The sequence below is a fragment of the Beta vulgaris genome, chromosome 9, assembly GCF_026745355.1.
Source record: "Beta vulgaris subsp. vulgaris cultivar EL10 chromosome 9, EL10.2, whole genome shotgun sequence".
Lineage (NCBI taxonomy): Eukaryota > Viridiplantae > Streptophyta > Magnoliopsida > Caryophyllales > Amaranthaceae > Beta > Beta vulgaris.
The window spans coordinates 46,236,283-46,256,857 of NC_079210.1; the positions used below are offsets into that span (position 1 = coordinate 46,236,283).

General features: G+C 35.9%; 4 protein-coding genes across 8 annotated transcripts; 1 reads left to right on the top strand and 3 right to left on the bottom strand.

Annotated features, from left to right (window-relative positions):
* Nucleotides 1-125: 125 nt before the first annotated feature.
* On the bottom strand, nt 126-5,138 carry LOC104904089 (uncharacterized). 3 transcript variants are annotated; one of them, XM_010692273.4, is made up of 5 exons: nt 4,469-5,126; nt 3,169-3,621; nt 1,687-1,824; nt 872-1,111; nt 126-612 (listed from the first exon to the last, which is right to left on the bottom strand). In XM_010692273.4, exons 1-5 carry the CDS (start codon nt 4,880-4,882, stop codon nt 499-501), a joined length of 1,359 nt encoding a protein of 452 aa, XP_010690575.1. In that variant the 5' UTR covers nt 4,883-5,126; the 3' UTR covers nt 126-498. The 3 variants fall into 3 exon arrangements, with proteins under 3 accessions (XP_010690575.1, XP_048491754.1, XP_010690576.1); XM_048635797.2 differs by lacking the exon at nt 4,469-5,126 and adding an exon at nt 4,374-4,400; XM_010692274.4 differs by lacking the exon at nt 1,687-1,824 and having other exon boundaries at nt 4,469-5,138.
* Nucleotides 5,139-5,450: 312 nt separating this feature from the next.
* LOC104904088 (uncharacterized) lies at nt 5,451-9,305 on the bottom strand. 2 transcript variants are annotated; one of them, XM_010692272.4, is made up of 6 exons: nt 8,723-9,305; nt 7,727-8,179; nt 7,472-7,609; nt 6,704-6,943; nt 6,019-6,139; nt 5,451-5,919 (listed from the first exon to the last, which is right to left on the bottom strand). In XM_010692272.4, exons 1-5 carry the CDS (start codon nt 9,125-9,127, stop codon nt 6,026-6,028), a joined length of 1,350 nt encoding a protein of 449 aa, XP_010690574.1. In that variant the 5' UTR covers nt 9,128-9,305; the 3' UTR covers nt 5,451-5,919; nt 6,019-6,025. The 2 variants fall into 2 exon arrangements, with proteins under 2 accessions (XP_010690574.1, XP_048491755.1); XM_048635798.1 differs by having other exon boundaries at nt 8,731-8,856.
* A 675-nt stretch (nt 9,306-9,980) lies between these two features.
* On the bottom strand, nt 9,981-14,020 carry LOC104904092 (uncharacterized). Of its 2 annotated transcripts, none has more exons than XM_010692276.4 (5): nt 13,493-14,020; nt 12,045-12,497; nt 11,596-11,733; nt 10,731-10,979; nt 9,981-10,538 (listed from the first exon to the last, which is right to left on the bottom strand). In XM_010692276.4, the coding sequence occupies exons 1-5, from the start codon at nt 13,901-13,903 to the stop codon at nt 10,419-10,421; spliced, it is 1,371 nt and encodes a 456-aa protein (XP_010690578.1). In that variant the 5' UTR covers nt 13,904-14,020; the 3' UTR covers nt 9,981-10,418. The 2 variants fall into 2 exon arrangements, with proteins under 2 accessions (XP_010690578.1, XP_010690579.1); XM_010692277.4 differs by having other exon boundaries at nt 10,731-10,970; nt 13,493-14,018.
* A 2,754-nt stretch (nt 14,021-16,774) lies between these two features.
* Nucleotides 16,775-19,522, top strand: LOC104904093 (expansin-A16). Its single transcript, XM_010692278.4, has 3 exons — nt 16,775-17,277; nt 18,083-18,401; nt 19,080-19,522. The coding sequence occupies exons 1-3, from the start codon at nt 17,115-17,117 to the stop codon at nt 19,390-19,392; spliced, it is 795 nt and encodes a 264-aa protein (XP_010690580.1). The 5' UTR covers nt 16,775-17,114; the 3' UTR covers nt 19,393-19,522.
* The last annotated feature ends 1,053 nt before the right edge of the window (nt 19,523-20,575 follow it).

A 20,575-nucleotide genomic window follows, 5' to 3' on the forward strand; every position in this document is an offset into this window, starting at 1 on the left:
GGTCAACTTGCATAAAAGAAAATGCGTGTTAAATATTTGGCTAGTTAAAAAGCCAGGATTCGCCAAAAGTTAATTTTAATCAAACACTTCTATAAAGAACCAATAGAGAAACATCCAATACAGAGTCAGACAACTAGTGATGCTAGCCAAGTGAAATAACCAACAATCAAATACGACCACCGTCTATGAACATATATCACAAAGTTACTGATAGAAAAGAGTAGTATTAGAGAACTATACATGCCTTTTTATTCCTAGTACGTAAAACATTAAGGATTCCTGTTAGTTTGAGCATAAGTGATGAATTTACACACCCTTACAATCACTTCAAGATATTTGCCCAAGTCTTAAAGAAGGAAAGAGAACACCGAGTCCTTTCCTGAGAGAACTAGTTTCTGATCCATAATTTATCTGAATGGAGGCACTACAGGATGAGATCATGACGACCAACAGTGGGATAATATCCAGTTTTCTGAGTTAAGCTTGCTTGCTCTTCTATTACAACTCGTATTTCGAAGCTTCAGCTTCTGTATGTGCAGCATACGATGCATAAGCTTTGATTATTGACTCATATATGTCAACTCCTTTCAGATACTCCTCTTGGTTTAGGAACTGCAGCATGCAAACATTTGGCAGTTAGAAAAACAAGTTCTAAAACTGAGGTGAAGTCTGCTTAAACTTCAGACTATAATTGCTAAACATTGCAGAGGGGAAGAGCAGCAATCACTGGCTCTCACTAATTGCGTATCAACAAGATAGAATTATTGTTTCTTAGAAGTCTTTAAGAATTTGAATCTATTAGGCTGTTGCAAACAATTGTAGCTAAATTTGCTTTCAAATAAGCTGTACAAGAAAACAGACTACCATGTACCTCATTGTGATCATGAACTCGTTCTGGAGTATTTGCTATAGCAGAGAATCCTATAGCTGGCAGGCCTCGTTGTCTAAAGAAACTAGCATCAGTTGAGCCAAGGAGAATTTCTGCCTTTCCAACTTTTCCATCAGCACTCCGAATGGCTTCTTCAAAGAGGAACCACCAGGGATTCGAGCTGTCAGCAACTGTGAGGATTGGCTTACCGAATTTATCAAGCAAAGGATCCTTCTGAATAAACTACCATCAGAACAAAAACAAGATAAGAATAGTAAAGCCCAATTGCTAGCATAATATAGCGAAGTTCAAAGGAACGAAAAGGAAAAAGGCTTCAAGCATCCATCTATATGGTGGAAACTGAGAACCTTTTCAAATGTTCAAAAGGCAGTCGGCGTCACATAAAACAGCCGGAAACTGTGGTTACAAACAGTGAAGTGAAATAGTGAACGTAGATTCTTTTTCCATAAATATTTAAATCATCAATAAAAGGAGATTATACCTAGAAATATCATATGGGCGTGTAAAAAATAATTTTCCATACAGTAGACTCACTAGACTGTTTGTTCTTCTCAACTGAGTGCAGAGAGGCAGAGGCCGCAAAGCAACAGGAGAAACTAGAAAAGGAAACGTGCAGGGAAAATAATAAATTAAAACTATGGACCAAAAGTAAGTGTAACTGGGGAAAAAAGAAAGACAAAGCTAAGAATGTTTGAACAAAGCAAAAGTGACACACAGGTTTATTCTTATGTCTTGGAAGAACTGCCGCCAAGAAAATTTTTTTAAGAAAAAAGGTCCTTGAGACAAGGGACCGCTACCTCAAATGTCATGTTGCGTGAAGCAGGGGCCCACTCCTCGGCGATACGTTTTTCAAGCGATTCTAAGTTAGCTGTTGGTGGAACCCGAATGTCGAAGCCTGCTTCAGCTTCAGAAGGTTGCAAATTCATGACAAAACCCTGATTGACAATATAAAGTCCTCATGTAAGCCAAACTTGGACGATAAATGTTATCGTACTAACTTGTGTCAACATGGTGATTCAACTAGAGTATGTAATCAGACTAGTTCAGGTAATGGAGTCAAGCACATATCACGTATCAGATTCAAGTCGGCAAGTTCTCAAATATAACCTAGATACTCCTCTTGGTGCAGGGAAATTTCTTTTTGCTAATAATCTATGACAAGGAGTAACTATTTATGAGCAACCAAAGAAATTAGAAATAAAAATATATAGAATGGGATAAGAGATAGCACATTGGTCCAGTTAATCATAAACAAAGATAGGATGTTAAGCATAGTCGTCTAGATATGAGCACATAGATAAGTATTGTCCATAAAGAGATCACAATATGAAAACATTCTATGTAAGAACACTGATTTTGCAACAGACATCATCCCTTTTCATTCATTCTTTCATGTTGTTTTTACAGCCTAAACCTGTGCCTTTAAATAGACAGCAGGGAACTAGGATTTTACCGAGGAAGCTGCCATAACAAACGGCTATAAGCAGAGCTGGCAAGCTATTAATTACAAGGGACAAGATAAGAGATATTCCTAGTCATTGGCACATTGCCATATTGTACTAGGATCTGTTGCAATAGTACTGAGTGCTCAACATTCTGTGCACATACACATCAGCACACATACACCAAGGAAAGCAGATATTTTCCTTGGTTCTTTTCAGAATATCATAGGAGTTACTGTGCTCTAATAATTATTACATACTGATTAACCATGATATATGATCATTATACATGAGTCTTAGGAGTTTCTAGTTGAAATCAGCTCATCCCGAACTCTAACCTAAGATCTCTTGAGTTTTCAGTAATAAGCACCTCTAGATTGTTGAAAATCCCTGTTAAGATTTTAGGTTGGCTTTTGGGTAAGCTCAACTTTTACCTGATAGCTTTAACCACCACAGTGTTTCCATCTGCAAAAATCATTGAAGTTCTATTTGTAGCATAACAGCAAAACAGACCTTCAGAAGATGTGCCATATAAGGAATCTTTCACGAAGTATATTACTGAGCACCAAACCCCTCAACATTTGTCCCTAATATGTTAGAACATAAAAAAAGATGTCAAATTGCAGCTCTAATGTGTGTAAGGTGTGCATCATCAAGAAACAAGCAATTGATCGTCGTAGTGAGAACCACAAAAAGTTGAGGCCTATTAAACTCATGAACTTCAGTTTGTAAGCTTAATCAACCAGGTGACCAAATAACTTGAGGTCTGAACTTCTCATAAATATTCAAGTTGCTTAAATACTACAAGATAGGATGCAAATGAAGTTACAAACTTACCGTAGGAGTCTGTGTGCCAGCTTTCAGAAACACCATATTTACTGAAACCACATCCCCTTCAGCTTTCAGGCCGGCCTTTACTAAATCAAACTGTGAATCCCGGAATATCCGTATACTTTCAATACTCTTCAACACATTCTCCATTGCAGTATTGTCATACAACTTTGCCCCATGCCCAGGTGCCCCTGTAGCCTTAATCACCAGCCACATCAGTGATCTCTCTGCATAATATGCCAGATAGTTTTCATCTGGTGATGGCATTCCCTCATCAAGCACAAAGGCCACCTTCATTCTCTGAAACACATCAGACTCGGCTAATTTCTCAGCCCCATCAAGTCCACCATTTTCTTCATCCGGCACGAATGACAAATAGATAGTACGAGTGGGCTCAAACCCAGAAGCCTTCAGCTTCCTAATAGCTTCTAAATACTGCATACCCACACATTTCATATCCTGCATGCATGGGATACATAGTTATTAGCAATTATCATAATTACATGAACATACGATAGACAAGTGCACAAGTAACAGGAAGCGATGCCCATATGATGATATGGGTACTAGAATCTCTTCACATTTGAGAATGACACACAGAAAGCAAATTTGATGCCTTATCCTCGCTATGCTAGAGGACCTAGACGATAGGAAAGAGTTTCATAGGAAGTTACAGATTAATGAATGCGAAAATCTCACAACAGGTTGATTATAATTTTAGCCATTCTCCATTCAAAACAGAAAACTCTTTGCATACTATTCTCTTCAATTGTAAAAAAAAAAATAAAGAAGAATAATCATTTTCCCTTACAATCTCTTTTTACACCTTTCTTAAGAGTCCAAAACTCACTGTTTCAAGCTTCAACACATACAACTTGACAATCATTGATAGTAATAGATGCCTCTACTTTTCTAATTTCCTTAAAATTCACACTTTCTAAATGTCTGCAATCAGTTCAAGAAAGAAAGAGCAAATACTTTTAAACAACATCTACACCAGCAAACTCTCAGTATAGCCTTAACCCAACTACCAAATATGACCCACAATTTAGCACAACAAAAATATATACTTTCTATAATATATATATTCAATAATGTCAGTAGATAGCCTATGATCAATGAAGAACTAAAAATTAAAAATAAAATAATCTCATTTTCCCAAATATCTGTAAGAGTGGGCAAAACGATCAAATAGTTTATAACTAATTTACCCATCTACGCATTAAATTATCAGTAGCAACTCCATCAAAATAAACTCAAAATTTAAATTTTTTCTTGAAAAAAAAAATGATTGAAGAGTGCTTGCCTGAGAACCTCTGGCATAAATATTGCCATGAGAATCAATGTGCGCACTAAAAGGGTGGTGGGTCCACTTATGGGGTTCAGCTGGAACGACGTCAGTGTGAGAATTAAGGAGGACTGAAGGTAATTTTGAGTCTTTTCCAGGCCATTTGAGCAAAACTAATGGCTTATCTTTAACAAATTCAATAATCTGGGATTCAAGTGATAAGGATTTTGCTTGAGATAAGATGAATTCAACAGCTTCATAGTACTTGGGATTTGGATAGGCAGTGTTGATTCGAAGATATTCTTGGAATCTGGAAATTATTAATGATGTTGATGATGATGTTAATGATGGGTCATAGGTTGCTTTGCTAGTGAAGAAGAGGAGAGAGAAAAGAGAGAGATGGAAGAGGTGCTTCAAATATACTGTTTGCATTTTTGTGGAGGGAAATGGGATTTTGCTCTTCTGCTGAATTGATGATAATAATTGTGGTTGACTTGGCAGTTGGCATCCCCAAATTGCAAGAGGCGAGAATCGAACCCTTCATACAGATGGAAGAAGGACCTCTAACCAATTAGGCCAACCTTGATTATGAATTGTACGTTCTTTTATTTTGAATTATATATCCTTTTACTTTGAACTATATGTGCTTTGCGGTAGGTGGCGTCCTCACAAATTTTATTGTTTCCTCTAAAAACCAGATAAACATATTTTAGTGATCACCTGAAAAAGAAAAAAAAGATGATGAAGATAATTATCACCCACCCATGTCCAATAAATTGTCACTTCTTGTGAACAATCAACAATATTAGATGAAAGCCCTTTTAGTTTAAATCCTTAGGAATATGTTACTCACAGTTTATGCATACTCAAATTTTCGATGTACCAATAAACTATACAGCAGTGTAGTTGCGATTCGGGTTCATATAAACTATAAAGCATCAGCATACTGAGATATTATGCAACTAAAAAAGCAACATGAATGGTGCGATTGATATCCACATTCTGATAATCCTGTGTTGTATTCATCAACTTTGGTTCCCTTAGAATGATCAATGACCAGATATTAACACTCCAGCAAAGTTTTAATAACTACAGGAATGTTGCTTTTCAGGCCTTCAAGGCTCTCAGAAATTTACATATTAGAGTCATACGAGCGTTTCGATAAATGAAAAGAGCCTTGAGGTAATTACAAGAAAGGATTATAGTCGAAAAAGTCATAGTTCACATTAGTAGTGTATTAGTAACCACTGGAATCACTTGAAATCTTCACCTAGTAACAGCAAATATTGCTTCTGCTGCAATCAGTTCTGGCAGAATCGTGATGTGAAAAATGAAACCAGGTTTACAACAACTCATTCTTGAAAGCCTCACCTTCTTTCCATTAATCATTCAGCATAGGATGCAATTTGAGCGCTGATGATAAAAACATATATATCTGATCCTTTCAAATATTCAGCTTGGTTCAGAAACTGCAGCAAGTTACACAATAATTTTAGAAGAAATCAGTATGGATGACGTGGACAAGAAATCGCGCTACCAGTTTTCTGACGATAGGCAAAGATACTAACCATTCTCTTACAACTCATCTCTTGAAGCTATAGTTTCTGTCTCTTTTGCATAAGAAGCATAAGCCCTGATTATCGAAGCATATATGTCAATCCCTTTGAGATATTCCCGTTGGTTGAGGAGCTGCAGCAAGTAAACATGTAACAATTAGGAGTAGAAAGCAAGTACCAACCTAAAAAGTTTCCCTGTGCTTTGAAGCCTTTATGCTAGTTTACGCATGCACAGGCAAAAGCAACAATCGATGGCTGCCACCAGTGGAAAATCTACTATGTGTTTAAATTTGTTTGGGGGGAGTATAAAGTAAAAATATATAAATAAATAAAACATAAAAACTGTTGCGCACACAAAGAAGCTGCAAGAGACCAGGTAACATGGTGGCATATACTCCATGTGCAAGAGGCTCCCCTGGTACAAGAAGTCATGCGTTTGAAGAGTTTCACGTTCAAAGAAGAAACTAGCCAAAAAGAGCATTTTAAATGGACAGTTCCATGATTGCAATGAGTTGTACCCAAAGCATTTTATAGAAAGACAACCTAACTGACAAGCTATGTAATTTTATAATTGATTCCAAACATAAAATTCTAAATTGATGTACACAATCAAACAGGCAACACATCCAAAAGTAGATTTGGACCACACACATTTAAAGGAAACAATAAGAACAGAGGCAATCAGGCAATTGTATACCTCGTTGTGGTCATGCAGTAGAAGAGGAGTATTGGCAATAGGAGAAAATCCTATAGCTGGCAGGCCTCGTTGCCTGAAGTAACGAGCATCAGTTGTTCCAATATTTATCTCTGCCTTTCCGAGTTTACCGCCAGCACTGTGGATGGCTTTTTCTAAGAGGTCCCACCAGGGGTTCGAATTGTCGGCGACAGTGAGGGCAGGTTTACCAAACTTGTCAACCACCGGAACCTTAAGCTTGAACTGCATAGGCCACAACTAAATCAGTCAGATAGCAAAAAGTGAGAAATAAAAGAAAAACATAGTGTGTAGGGAAAATGTTCATACATAGCCTAGACTCTAAACCCTGAACACCAAGAATAAAAAAATGTGATGGCAAGCAGTGAAAATAAAATAATGACATTACATAGTTTCTAAAAATGTTGACACAATTTGTTAACTCTACCAAAGGCCGAAAGCCGGAATTTCATATAACATGTTATTTTATAAAGACAAAACCAGAAACAATTTATCACTAGTATGTTTATGCATGGGCCAGCTAGTCTCCCTGCCTAATAATTACTCAGTTTCTCTTATAGAGTAAAAGATGACTGAGTCTCTCTTATCACGTTCAAGATCTAACTTAAAACACATAGCAGAAAATGAGCGCTATCGGTGCAATTTATATTAATATCCAGGCTTTGCAAGATGCATTTATCAAAATATATGACATGCAACAGTGTTTATCATGTAAATCCACAAGAAACATCCAGTGAATCAAGCAACTCCTACCTCAAATGTCATGTTGCGTGCAGCAGGTGCCCACTCCTCAGCAATACGCTTTTCAAGTGATTTCTGATCAGCTGTGGGTGGAACCCGGATGTCAATACCTGCTTCAGCTTCAGAAGGTTGCAAATTCATGACAAATCCCTGAAGAAAGAAAATTACAAAATTACTATATTGATGTAGTAAGATAGTCAATTGATAAATCAGAAATTATGATCCTTGATCATATGACAATATGCCACTATGAAGACATGGACTTACATTAGGAGTTTGTGTACCAGCTTTCAGATATACCATATTTACTGAAATCACCTCTCCCTCAGGTTTTATGCCAGCTTTTAGCATATCAAGTTGTGATGCTCGAAAACTCCTAATACTCTCAATACTCTTCAACAAATTTTCCACTGCAGTATTGTCATACAACTTTGCCCCATGACCAGGTGCGCCTGTAGCCTTGATAACCAGCCACATCGGTGACCTCTCTGCATAATATGCTCGATAATTCTCATTTGGTGAAGGCATTCCCTCATCCAACACAAAGGCCACATTCATTTTTTCAAAGATCTCAGATTCAGCCAGCTTCCCAGCACCATCAAGTCCTCCAATTTCTTCATCCGGCACAAATGATAAATAAACAGTACGAGTGGGCTCAAAGCCGGAATCCTTCAGCTTCCTAATAGCTTCTAAGTATTGCATACCCACACTTTTCATATCCTGCATAAGTACCAAGGAGAGATTATTCGGTAATCCGGTCCCTCGAGCTATTATTTACACACATTGTTCTAACATAATCCTTCATTGCAACATAATCTATGTACCCTCCTAACCTCCTCCTCCTCAGTTTTGGAAAGGAATACATAATTTTTACAGTCCCACAGTTCCTTCCTCACAACCCCAATATTTCGAGCTACTCAAAAGCTTACTTCAAGGCATGCCTCAATCTCCAAATTAGTCAACCTCCCCCCCCCCCCCCCCCAAAATTCCTCCACCCCACCTCTCCCCAAACATTTTCATTAAATTCTTCAATCATTTCAGCAAAGAAAGAACAAATTCCAACATTTTTAAACCACAATTTCATCAGCATAATCTATCCCCATATTACCCACAAGTCCAGAATTTCAAGTTATCATCAAAACAAAAAAAGTATTAAATTTCAATTTGCTAAATTGCTCAGAATTAACGGAAACCACATTCCTTAATCAATCTATGCATAAATTAATCATAAATTTCAAAAAAAAAAAAAAAAACTTTACTTGCCTGAGTACCTCTAGCATGGATATTGCCATCAGAATCGATGTGGGCATCAAATGGGTGATGAACCCACTTGTGGGATTCCACCGGAACGACGTCGGTGTGAGAATTAAGGAGAACTGAGGGCAATTTGGAGATTTTCCCAGGCCATTTGAGCAAGATTAAGGGTTTGTTTTTGACAAATTCAATGGTTTGTGATTCAAGTGACAAAGATTTAGCTTGAGATAGGATGAAATTAGCAGCTTCATAGTAGCTTGGATTTGGTTGAGCAGTGTTTATTCTGAGGTATTCTTGGAATCTTGAGATGATTGCAGAAGATGAGTTTTCAGTTGTTTTGACAGTGATGAAGAAAAGAAAGAGAAAACACAAAAAGAAGATGTTTTTGGTGCTTAATTCTGATTGTAATTGCATTGCTGTGGAATTGAAATGTTGAATTGAGTGATTATTGCCTAATTGGTAATATTGGTAGTATGGTATTACTTCACTCTTGGCCTCTTTGATCGTTTCTCTCCTTTAGAAGTTTAACATTCATAACTCATAAGTGTATGAAATCATATGTAATTAGGAAGAAAATTCCTTACACCGGATTTTTTTATCTTTAAGATATATTTATTCTAAAAAACATATTTGGTGGTGATTTATCATTACCATGGATATTGACATGAGAATTTACTCAAACTGGCGTCTTTTACTTGGAGAGTTGGAGTTCGATAGCTTTGGAGAACTGTGTCAAGCTGCTTTTTCAAACAAAAGTGTTTAATGGAATGTTTTCTAGTTTAGACATTTTGAAATCATGTCTATACTCCTTTCTATTTTGATAAAATTGCTTACACTTCTCCAAAGTGGTTAGATTGTTTTCGCAACATAAAAGTGTAATGGATACTAGCATAGCAAGCAAATATGTCGAATCTAATTGTCAAATTTTAATGGATTGAGTAGAGGCATTTCATGACAAATGCAGCCTTTTAATGCATAATATATACCAAATCTAACCATCAAATGTGACCTCAGTCAAGATTGAACAACTTTCTTCTACCAATACTAGTAGCTATGGCCTTTTGTCGTCCTAAGCTTTGATGATGGAAACATGTATGTCGATTTCAAATCGATATCCTCTATCTTACTATCCAAAAAAATATATATAATTTGACATACATGACACCCATATACTTCATTTCTTGCTACTTTCTTCACTTTGATCTTTTCTTTATATTGAAGCAACAGTAACATTTCAAGCACCTATTATTTTGGGGAAAAAATCAACTTCATCGGCAACCATACATGCTGCATTTTTTCTGCAATTATAAAGAGGTGGCAAGTTACAGGAGCTTATGTTATCTCCTACACATTAAATGGAATGACTGAAGCTTTATCCCCTGGTAAGGATAAGTCAGTGAGTTCAACTTTGCTCCACTACTCATAACATCCATTGAATCTAAGATTGTAAAGCCTGACAAGTATGGAGTTTGAAGTTTACACCAATACACTGGTAGATTTCATATGTAACAATTACCAGGCAACAAATCCACACGGTTTCACGTTCAGTAAATCACTCCTGAAACGTTATTTGACAGAAAGGAGTTGTAATAGGAATAGTGTGATTCTCAGCACAATAGTGTTGTCGAATCTGGTCTACTGAAAAGAAAAAACCTCTTTACAACTCATCCCTGGAGTTGGACTCTTCTGAAAAGAAAAGGCCTCTTTACAACTCATCCCTGGAGTTAGACTCTTTCGCTTCTGCATGCTCGGCGTAGGATGCATACGCTTTGATGATAGACACATATATGTCAACTCCCTTAAGATACTCTGCTTGGTTTAGGAACTGTAAGACGTGAAACTTGTCAGAAAGCAAGTAGTCTAATTGTACAAGTCAGGAGAGCAATAGGCGGATATATTAAGGGGAGAAAAAGAGCACGTCACACATGCCCCAGCAATTTTTAAAAGAGAGACCAAAGTAGATTAAGTCCGCTAAAGTACAAAAGAAGTAATAAAAGAAGACAAGACTACTATGTACCTCATTATGATCATGTAATAGAATTGGAGTATTTGCCATTGGAGAGAAACCTATAGCAGGCAGGCCTTGTCGCCTAAAGTAACGAGCATCTGTAGAAGCTGGGAAAATTTCTGGGTTTTCAAGTTCTCCACCAGCACTGCGAACAGCTTCTTCTAAGAGGACCCACCAGGGGTTAGAACTGCCAGCAACAGTGAGAGCTGGGTTACCGGAGTTGTCGAGCACAGATTGCTTCTGCTTAAACTGCCCATGCTACATTGTATAAGTCAACTGGCAGTAGCAAAGCAATAACGGAAAAGACTCAATATGCAGAGGGGGTAAATAATCATGTGCTGCAGTTTTAGGACCATTGCAAATGTTCCTAAGACAAACAGCTCTACGCTATACAATCTCAGAACTAAAACAAAAGTTAGATAATAAAGGAAAACGGTGGGTGAAGAGGCCAGAAAGAGAGGGAAAAAAAATCAAGCATATCCATGACAAAACCCTATAAATTAGAAGTGATCATGGTCCGGGCCGGGCAGGGATAATCCATAAAAATGCCCATTAGTCGAGCCGAGCCGAGCCGAAATTTTGTGCCCAAATCCCGCTATATCGGGCCAAAAATTAGACTAAGAAGTTATTTTTGGCTTGCCCAAAGTCCGTCCCAAACCAAAAAAATCAGGCCCGGGACCGCCGGCCTATAAATTCTGCCCAAACCCGCCCAGAATTCGGCCGCGCTTTTTTGATCAGCTCTACTATAAATAAAAACGAAAGACACCACACATATTTCTCTTTGGGGAGGGAGGGGGAGGGGACTAGGTTAGGAGATTTAATTGCTTCTTGCGTAAACCAGCAAAAGAGAGTTTTTCAGACAAGCAATTTCAACCTCAAAAGTCATGTTACGTGAAGCAGGGGCCCACTCGTCAGCAATACGTTTTATGAAGGCTTCTTGATCAGTTGTTGGTGGAATCCGAATATCAAAACCTGCTTCAGCTTCAGAAGGTTGCAAGTTCATGACAAAACCCTGATAGACAAAAAGGAAATATTCATATTAGCACTTAAACATAGGCAGTAGTTATGAACATTGCTCATGCTACTAATAATTCACCATTATTTTTCCGTATCTCTTTGACATTCACCAAGACCCTAGGAAGATGGCAAAAAATTTTAAGCCTTCAACAAGCAGATTTGACATTGAGATTGAGATGCAACTTCATATCATGGACAAAAAACATACAAGGAGGATCAAGGACCTATGACTCGAAAGTTGAACTAGAATTCCACATTCAAAGCTGCTGTACATTATGCATGGAGAAAATTAAGGCACAAACTTACAGTAGGTGTTTTAGTGCCAGCTTTCAGAAATGCCATATTTACAGAAACAACTTCACCTTCAGCTTTCAAGCCAGCCTTTACCATATCAAATTGTGAAGCTCGAAATCTTCTTATACTCTCAATACTCTTCAACAAATTCTCCATTGCTGTATTATCATACAGCTTAGCCCCATGCCCAGGTGCCCCAGTAGCCTTGATCACTGTCCACATTGGTGATCTCTCAGCATAAAATGCCCGATACTTCTCTCCTGGTGATGCAAGTCCCTCATCCAGAACAAAGGCCACGTTCATATTTTTATAAACTTCAGATTCAGCCAGCAATTCAGCCCCATCATGCCCTCCAATCTCTTCATCTGGCACAAATGACAAATAAATGGTGCGAGTGGGCTCGAAGCCAGAATTCTTCAGCTTCCGAATAGCTTCCAAATACTGCAAACCCACACATTTCATATCCTACATAGATCACATACAAACTAATCAGCAATCTATACAATATCAATATTACCTAAAAGCCAAAAAGCTCTTATTTGTCAACAGACTTGGGGAACGACAGATGTGTGCAGCTTTACCCCTTGATTACAGGGAGCAATTTCAATTGACCTTTACTCCAATATGCAGTAAGCATTAGCTACTTTACAGCAGAAAAGAAGTACATTAGGCTAAGAAATCTATCATAATTCATAAACATGTAGTAAAGAACAAGATACATCACTCACTTGCTAATAAAGACAGAATTCTCTAAGATCCCAATTCCCAACACAGATGAGAAATTATAAATAAATGAAGTACAATACTATTGTAAGCAACAAGTTTCCAATAATACAACTTTTTCTCTCAACCCTCCTCTTAGTACATTCCCAAGCAAATCCACAATCTCCTCTTTGTGATCTACCCCACAAGGCCACAACCCACTATTTCAAGCCATCATAAACCACAGGAATATATATACTATTCATTTTTTTAAAGAATTTAAAATTTAGAAAACCTTGAAATGAAAATCTAGAAACACAAAAATCTCATATAAGGGGGGTTACAATAATCTATCATAAGTTTCTTATTAGAGATGACTTGTAACATACTTTGTGCTTGTTTGGTTGAATGCAGGAGTGCAAATTCTTGGAAATTTATTTTCCCATGTAATTGTATTTCCTATGAATTGCTAAATATTGTTTAGGAACTGAAACTTAGTAGGAATTTCAACTTCCCATATATTTATCAGCCAAACAAAATCAAAAAAATCAAATTTCCTAAAAATTCAAACTTTCAAAGTTAAACAATGTCAAGCAAACCAGCACTTATTACAAGTTCGTCAAACATTATATAACCACAATCTCACTGCAAATTATCTCTTAAAATTGCAAGAACTAATATTTTATTGCAAAAAATACCCACTTAATAAAATTGATCAGAAAATAAATGAAAAAAACAAACTTGATTGAACTGCTTACCTGAGAACCTCTGGCATAAATATTGCCATGAGAATCAATATGGGCAGCAAAAGGGTCATGAGACCATTTGTGGGATTCCACCGGAACGACGTCGGTGTGAGAATTGAGAAGAACTGAGGGTAATTTAGGGTTTTTACCAGGCCATTTGAGCAAGATTAAGGGCTTATTTTTGACAAATTCAATAGTTTGGGATTCAAGGGATAAGGATTTAGCTTGAGATAAGATGAAATCAGCAGCTTCATAGTACTTGGGATTTGGCTGGGCAGTATTGATTCGAAGGTATTCTTGGAATCTGGAGATGATTGATGATGTTGATGATGATGGATTTTGGGTTGCTGTGATTGTGGTGAAGAGAAGAGATACAACATAGAGATTGAAGAACATGGTTCTGCGACTTATTAGTGATTCCATTTGAATTGAGTTTGAGTGAACTCTGATTATAGTCGAACTTCGATGGTGATGGTGATGGTGATGGTGATGGTGATTGAATATAGGTAGTGCAGGCTTGCAGCATATAGTATGACTTTATTTTTATTGGGTCATTGGGTGTATGGGTTTACAATTTTACATGAGCGATTAAGGTCGAATAAGTTTAGATAAGAATGCGTTCTCTTCACGTTAATAAATTAAGTTTTAGGTATAATAAGTTTAGACAAGTTTTAATCGGTTCCATTAAGAGCAATAAGTTTTAATAATGTCCGTTTAATAAGTTTCAATCAGGTGCAATAAGTTTCAATCAGGTACAATAAGTTCCAATCAGGTCTAATAAGGTCCAATAAGTTTTAATTAGGTATAATCAGGTCCAATAAGTTTCAATACGGTCCAAATCGTCAATGATTAATAAATATTTGTATTATTGTCCATTATTTTATTATTCATATCACAATTAGTTGATTATGTTATTATTAGAATTTTAATTAAAGTACAACAATGATTATATTATACTTGTATTATTGTCTATTATTTTACTAAATGTTTGTATTATTGTCTGTTATTTTATTATTCATATTACTATTAGCTGATTATGTTATTATTAAAATTTTTGAACTAAAGTAGCACAATGTATAGTATTGTACTTACTGTCTATTATTTTATTATTCATATTACTATTAACAAGACTATTAGATATATCCCCTCAAAAAAAAAAAAGACTATTAGATATATTAATGGTGAAAGTTTAGATAGGCAAGTATATAAATAGTATACTTTTTTTTTAAAATTGTTTATTGTAAGAGATAATAATAAATATTTTTTTAAATGGTAAATTTTAGTAATTATTATTTCATAATAAATTTTGAGGGGTAGTACGTTAGGGGTAAAATTTATGTTATAACTCATCAATAATTTTGTCTATAAAGGTCAAATAAGTTCCAATTAGGTCCAATAAGGTCTAATAAGTTTCAATTAGGTCCAACAAAGTGTAATAAGTTTCAATCAGGTCCAATAAAGGTCTGGTAAGTTCCAATCAGATCAATAAGTTTTAATCAGGTCCAATAAGTTCCAATAAGGTTCAAACAGGTCCAATAAGTTGAATCAGGTCTAATAAGTTCAGTTCAGATCCAATCAGTTCAATTCATGTCATAAGTTTAGTTTAAGTAAGTTCAGGTCCAATAAAGTGAAAAGAACGCACCCTAAGTGTAATGATGTAGTCAGATAGGTAGGTTTTATTTTATAAGACTTTACCAACTCAACTAGATAACGTTGAAATATAACTATAAATATGTGTAGGGTGAGTGTGATCATAATTGATAATTATGGGAGCACCACCTCTATCTTATACTCTGGTGATAAGAATAGAATCAAGAAATAGAGCTCAAGGAAAGTTTATCTTTTTCCTGAGTAAGGGAATCAAGGCATAAAGTTCTAGAAAAGTTGATATTTTTCGCAAATAAGGTCTGATCCGATTTAAATTTAGATTAATCGGAGTTCGAAAAACTATAAACTAGGTAATCTCATAAAATAATTCAAATATAAAATAGCCATCAAAAAAATTAAGATCAAAAGCATACGAAAAGAATCGATGAGAAATGTAGTAGTTCGTGCATACTTTGCTAATAAGGGTGAAGCTACAAGGAGGGTTGGTAAGGGATCGACTAAGGGTGTCAATCTAGGTTATTGGGCGAGTCTATGTTGGTAAGAGTTGGGTCGAATGTATTTGGGTAAGATCGTACTGGATCAAACCTTTTCTCGTATCGAGTGTGGGTTGGGTAGGAGCCACTTAGGTCGGATCGAGTCCGATCAACGCATACTCGAGTGCGAGTTGGGTATGGGTCGGGTCATTTCGCCTTGACTTTGGATCGATTTTGGGTAGACATAAGTCGAGTTCTAAATAGCTTTGTGCAAAACAAGTTGGAATCGGATGGACTTGGGTTGGCGCAAGTCGTGTTCGGATGTACTTGGTCAGCTCAAGTCGTAATCGGGTGGAATTGAAATGGTTTATTATATGTTTGAGTTCGTTCTTTTCTAATCATTATCGATATTGATCGAAATTCGCGTCAACACACGCATATCTGTGTGTGTGACAGCGCGAGAAATTAATAAATGAATGAACAAGTTAATAAAGTTGACCAATATTACCTATATAATCATATTATCAAATATGTACAGAGATTTTATTAATAACAATTATTTAATATCGTATGTAGAAGTATTTAGAAGAACATGAACTAAAGTTATTATCAAAACATATTTGAATTATAATATCGGATTGGTAATGGGCTGGTTGACATGGGTTAGATTACAATTTGTTGGGTCTATATAGGTTTTCTCGGGTCTACTCGGATTCAGGTTTGACTTTAGGTTAGATACATATTGGGTTCAGATTTTTGTATTCGAATATAACTGGGATCAGATTAAGTTTGAGCTGATAACATATTGGGTTGGGTTGTGATATGCTCGAGTATAACTGTGTTGGGTTGATTTCGAATCAGAATAAATCAGATGGGAAACTTGATTTTGTCAGATCGGAGTAGACCAGATGCGGGTGAACTCATGGGTCGTGACTGTTTTTGACACCCACAGGACCAACCCCTACGACTGAACTTCGCAGCCCATATATTTCTAAAGTGGCCCTTGCAAGATTTTAAGTTATGTCTTATTAAATTGGGTTTTATATCATATAAATGGTCTTGGTTTAGTAGTAAAGTAAGATGGATGAAAATAGTTTTTTCAATATGAGGTCAAGAGATAAAAATCATGGTAACATTAAATTGTTTATTTTAACCAAGCTTTTAGAGGTCCAAAGTCCACAAAATTTCCAACATTTTGGCCCTACTGAAACCTTGTTCTCAAAAGAAGAGTTCCAAGTTTTGTTTCTTGTATAATAAAACCCTTCAAAAACCCAAAATGTGAAAATGTAACTCCGGATTCCATGTCAACTCTACACTCTACCACACCAGATTTGTAGTTTTAAAAAAAAAGAAGCTTCAAACTTCAAACCCAGAAAAATCCCACTCTTTTTTGACTAATTATTACCATCATCTTTTCCTCATGCTCTTCAATCAATGCTTTCTCTCTCCTCAAATCTGAGAAACCCTCTTTCTTCTTCTTCTTCTCTCTCACAAAGTTGTTCTCATTAATCCCCATAAAAAAAAGAAGCTACCTTTAATTTTATCTCTCCAAAATGAGTAGTAGTAGCACCATTCAAGCTGCATTTTTGTGCTTTATTCTTCTGCAAACTGCCATTTTTACGTCTTTAAGTTATGATGATTTTGATCCCTCAGAAGATGAATGGGAATCTGCTACTGCAACTTATATTAAAGAAGCAAATGGGTCTATTATCACTGGTAATTTGTTTACTCGTTTATTTCATTGTATAAGTATAATACTCTTGTTATTTCTTTCACATTGTTGTTTTAGAAGTGTGTTTGAGAATATTGAATAAATGAAGGAAACCCAGATGAGTAAAAATTAATATAGTAGAAAACTTTAGATTTTGTAATTATTCTCTGGAAATTTGAGAAAGAAAAAATAAGCTGAGTTGGTTTTTTGTCCATGTATTTGCTAAACAAACAATGAACAACTGTTATTAATCACCTACTTTTCAGAGTTTCTATAGTTGTTCAGTGTTATTATTAGTAATAATATTTATATTTCTAATGTTTTCCCTTAGGCTGTGTTTGGTTGTCCTGAAAACAGGTTTATTAGGATTTTTTTCCAAGAAACATTTTCCAAACAAAGATACCTCCTCCGTTTCATATATAACTCGCTATATTTCTCACTTCACGGACTCCTAAGCTTGGAGAAGAGAGATGTAGAGAATAGAAAGAAAAGAAACTTATGTGAGAGGAGAGAGATAGAGAGAGTTTATATTGCCCAGGAAGGAAGGGTAGCAAGTAATGTGAAACTTCCCACAATAGAAAATGTTGCGAGTATTATGAAACTTTTTTGTTTGTTCAAAACATTATTAGGGAGAACTATTTTCCTATTTTCCACCATTCAAACCAAGCAACGGAAAATGGAAAAACCATTTTTCTCGCAACCAAACGCGCTCTTAATGTTTAAATATCCATAGATTTGCTCAATAAAAAGTTGCCAAACATGGTGTAAATGTACTATATTTGAGTTTTTATTGTTCCTTAATCCCAACAGAAGGAGCATGTGGGTATGGTGACCTTCACAAGGCAACCTATGGAAGATATGGGACTGGATTAAGCACAATATTGTTCAATAAAGGGAGTAGTTGTGGAGCTTGCTATGAAGTAAGATGTGTTGATCATGTAAAATGGTGTCAGCCAGGGAGTCTTTCAGTTGTTGTTACTGTCACTGATTTCTGTGCTCCAAATTATGGCCTTTCTTCTGATTATGGTGGCTGGTGTAATTTCCCTCGCCAGCATTTCGAAATGTCAGAAGCTTCATTTACTGAAATTGCTGTGAAATCAGCAGATATTGTTCCAATTCAATACAGGAGGTAACAAATTTCTCTAATGGTTGATAATGGTTTGATGTTCCTTTTTGCTGTAAGTGTTGTGTAGTACTAGGGCGTGTTCTGTTCAACTGAATTTATCTCACTTTGTATATAGCTGAACTTAATATCGAAACTTCTTTCTATGGTTAACTTAAACTTATCGGAATTTATCTTAACTTGAACTTTGTAAAATAGGTTGAATGAAACACTACCTTAGTATGAACTTAGTTTCGAATTGTGGAGTAATGTTGTGGTAGAGCCGGCAAAATTGACATGACCAAATAATAGACCAATTTTTTTTTTTGGACAAACTTGATTTTTGATGTAATGGTATGACCCAGAATCTAAATAATTGAACTCAAACAAGTAAATAACCCTGATTGGCTGGATCTTCTTGTTTTGTTCTCAGTACTGCCTAAAATTAGTCTCAATTTGGCCAAAATCGAACCTGGCGAAAAATGTATTTTGATATTATTGTATGACCCACAATCAAAATCAATTGAACTCAGTCCAGTGAAATTTGCTCTGCAAGCAAAGATTGCTTGATTGGAAACTGAAACCGGAACAGATCAAACTTTAAGTGCGCGTTTATGTTTGCAGCCTTAGACTCATTTTGACTATAAGGCTTACTTGACACATCTTGTTTGACTCATCTTCACCATCCATGGATTTTTGATGCAGGGTAGAGTGTGAAAGAGATGGTGGGATGAGATTTACGGTGACTGGAAACGCCAACTTTTACCAAGTTCTTATAACAAATGTAGGTTTGGATGGTGAAGTGATGGGAATAAAAATTAAGGGATCGAGAACTGGTTGGATACCAATGGCAAGAAACTGGGGACAACTTTGGCAATGTAATATAAATCTGAAAGGGCAATCTTTGTCGTTCGAGGTAAGTACCAGCAGTGGAAAATCAGTGACATCTTATAATGTAGCTCCAGCAAACTGGCAGTTTGGCCAGACCTTTGAAGGAAAACAGATTTACAACTATTAGGAAAATAGCAAGTGTTCAGAGAATATTTAGAATTTGTGGGTGGCATTTTGAGATTATTGGCTTCAAAGAGGCCTGAATTTTGTACTAGTAAGGAACATAATAGTAATCAAATGAAAAGCTAATTGAACAACTAAGTTTACATCTTTTTCTTCTTTTAGTTGCTTTAATCTGCTTTATATGTGTGTAAGCCTGAAAGTTCTTTAAGAAAGAGATATACTTCATGATGAAAACTCCACTTTGAGAAATTGGCAACTTTGTTGCTATTTGGCTCCACCAGTCCACAAATGAAGAGATGGATGTATAATGTGTTGATCCTTTTAAGGAAAAGTCATTAGCACATTGTAGTTAAACTCATTGTAAGGGCGTAAGAGGATTATAAATTTGGGAGGTCATAACAAGCAATCAAATAGACAAATATCATAATATACAAATGTAAAGTTAGTTTTAACATAACAAAACCAAACTGTAATATTCGAGTCATTTATTAGAGATACTTGCAGATTCTAACTCGTGTTACCATAAAACTAAACAAATACGTATTAAATTGAAATAATACAATTCTAATATGACAAAATCACGATTGTTGACTAGATTTATCACTTCTGAAAATCCCCGTCTTTCACATCGCTATCTGATGCAGCCTTCTGTAAGGGGGTCTGTCGATCTTTTGTAGTTTTAAAGTATATCTAAATTCAATTATAATGATTATCAAAGAAGTATTAACATCTGTTGCAATCCCGCACAAACTTCGATCAATAAATCAACCTCTTGAATTACACAAAAACCAAAAACAAAGTCTCCAAACTATCACATGGAGAGAGATAAAATCCAATATATGGGTAGAAACACTCTCTATTAGAGAGAGACTAAAGTTTATTAGAAACATTAACATAAAAACTAGTAACAAAAGAAGAAAAGGGACGTACCACCGCCCAAAAGGGTGGCGGTAGCCTCCTAGGTTGAAAATGAGGGTTTTGTGCGAGAAGAGAAGGAAAAGAGAAAAATAGGGGAGAGTACTATTGTTTCTAGTTATTGAGTTTGTTTTATTTCTTATATCTTCTTAATCGTGTAACTCTATCCTCGTATACTTGTGTTATACATAGTTAACTAGTTATCCTTGTATAACCAAGGCTGTATAAATATGTTTCTCATTAATGAAAATACACAAGCTTTCTCAAAACTT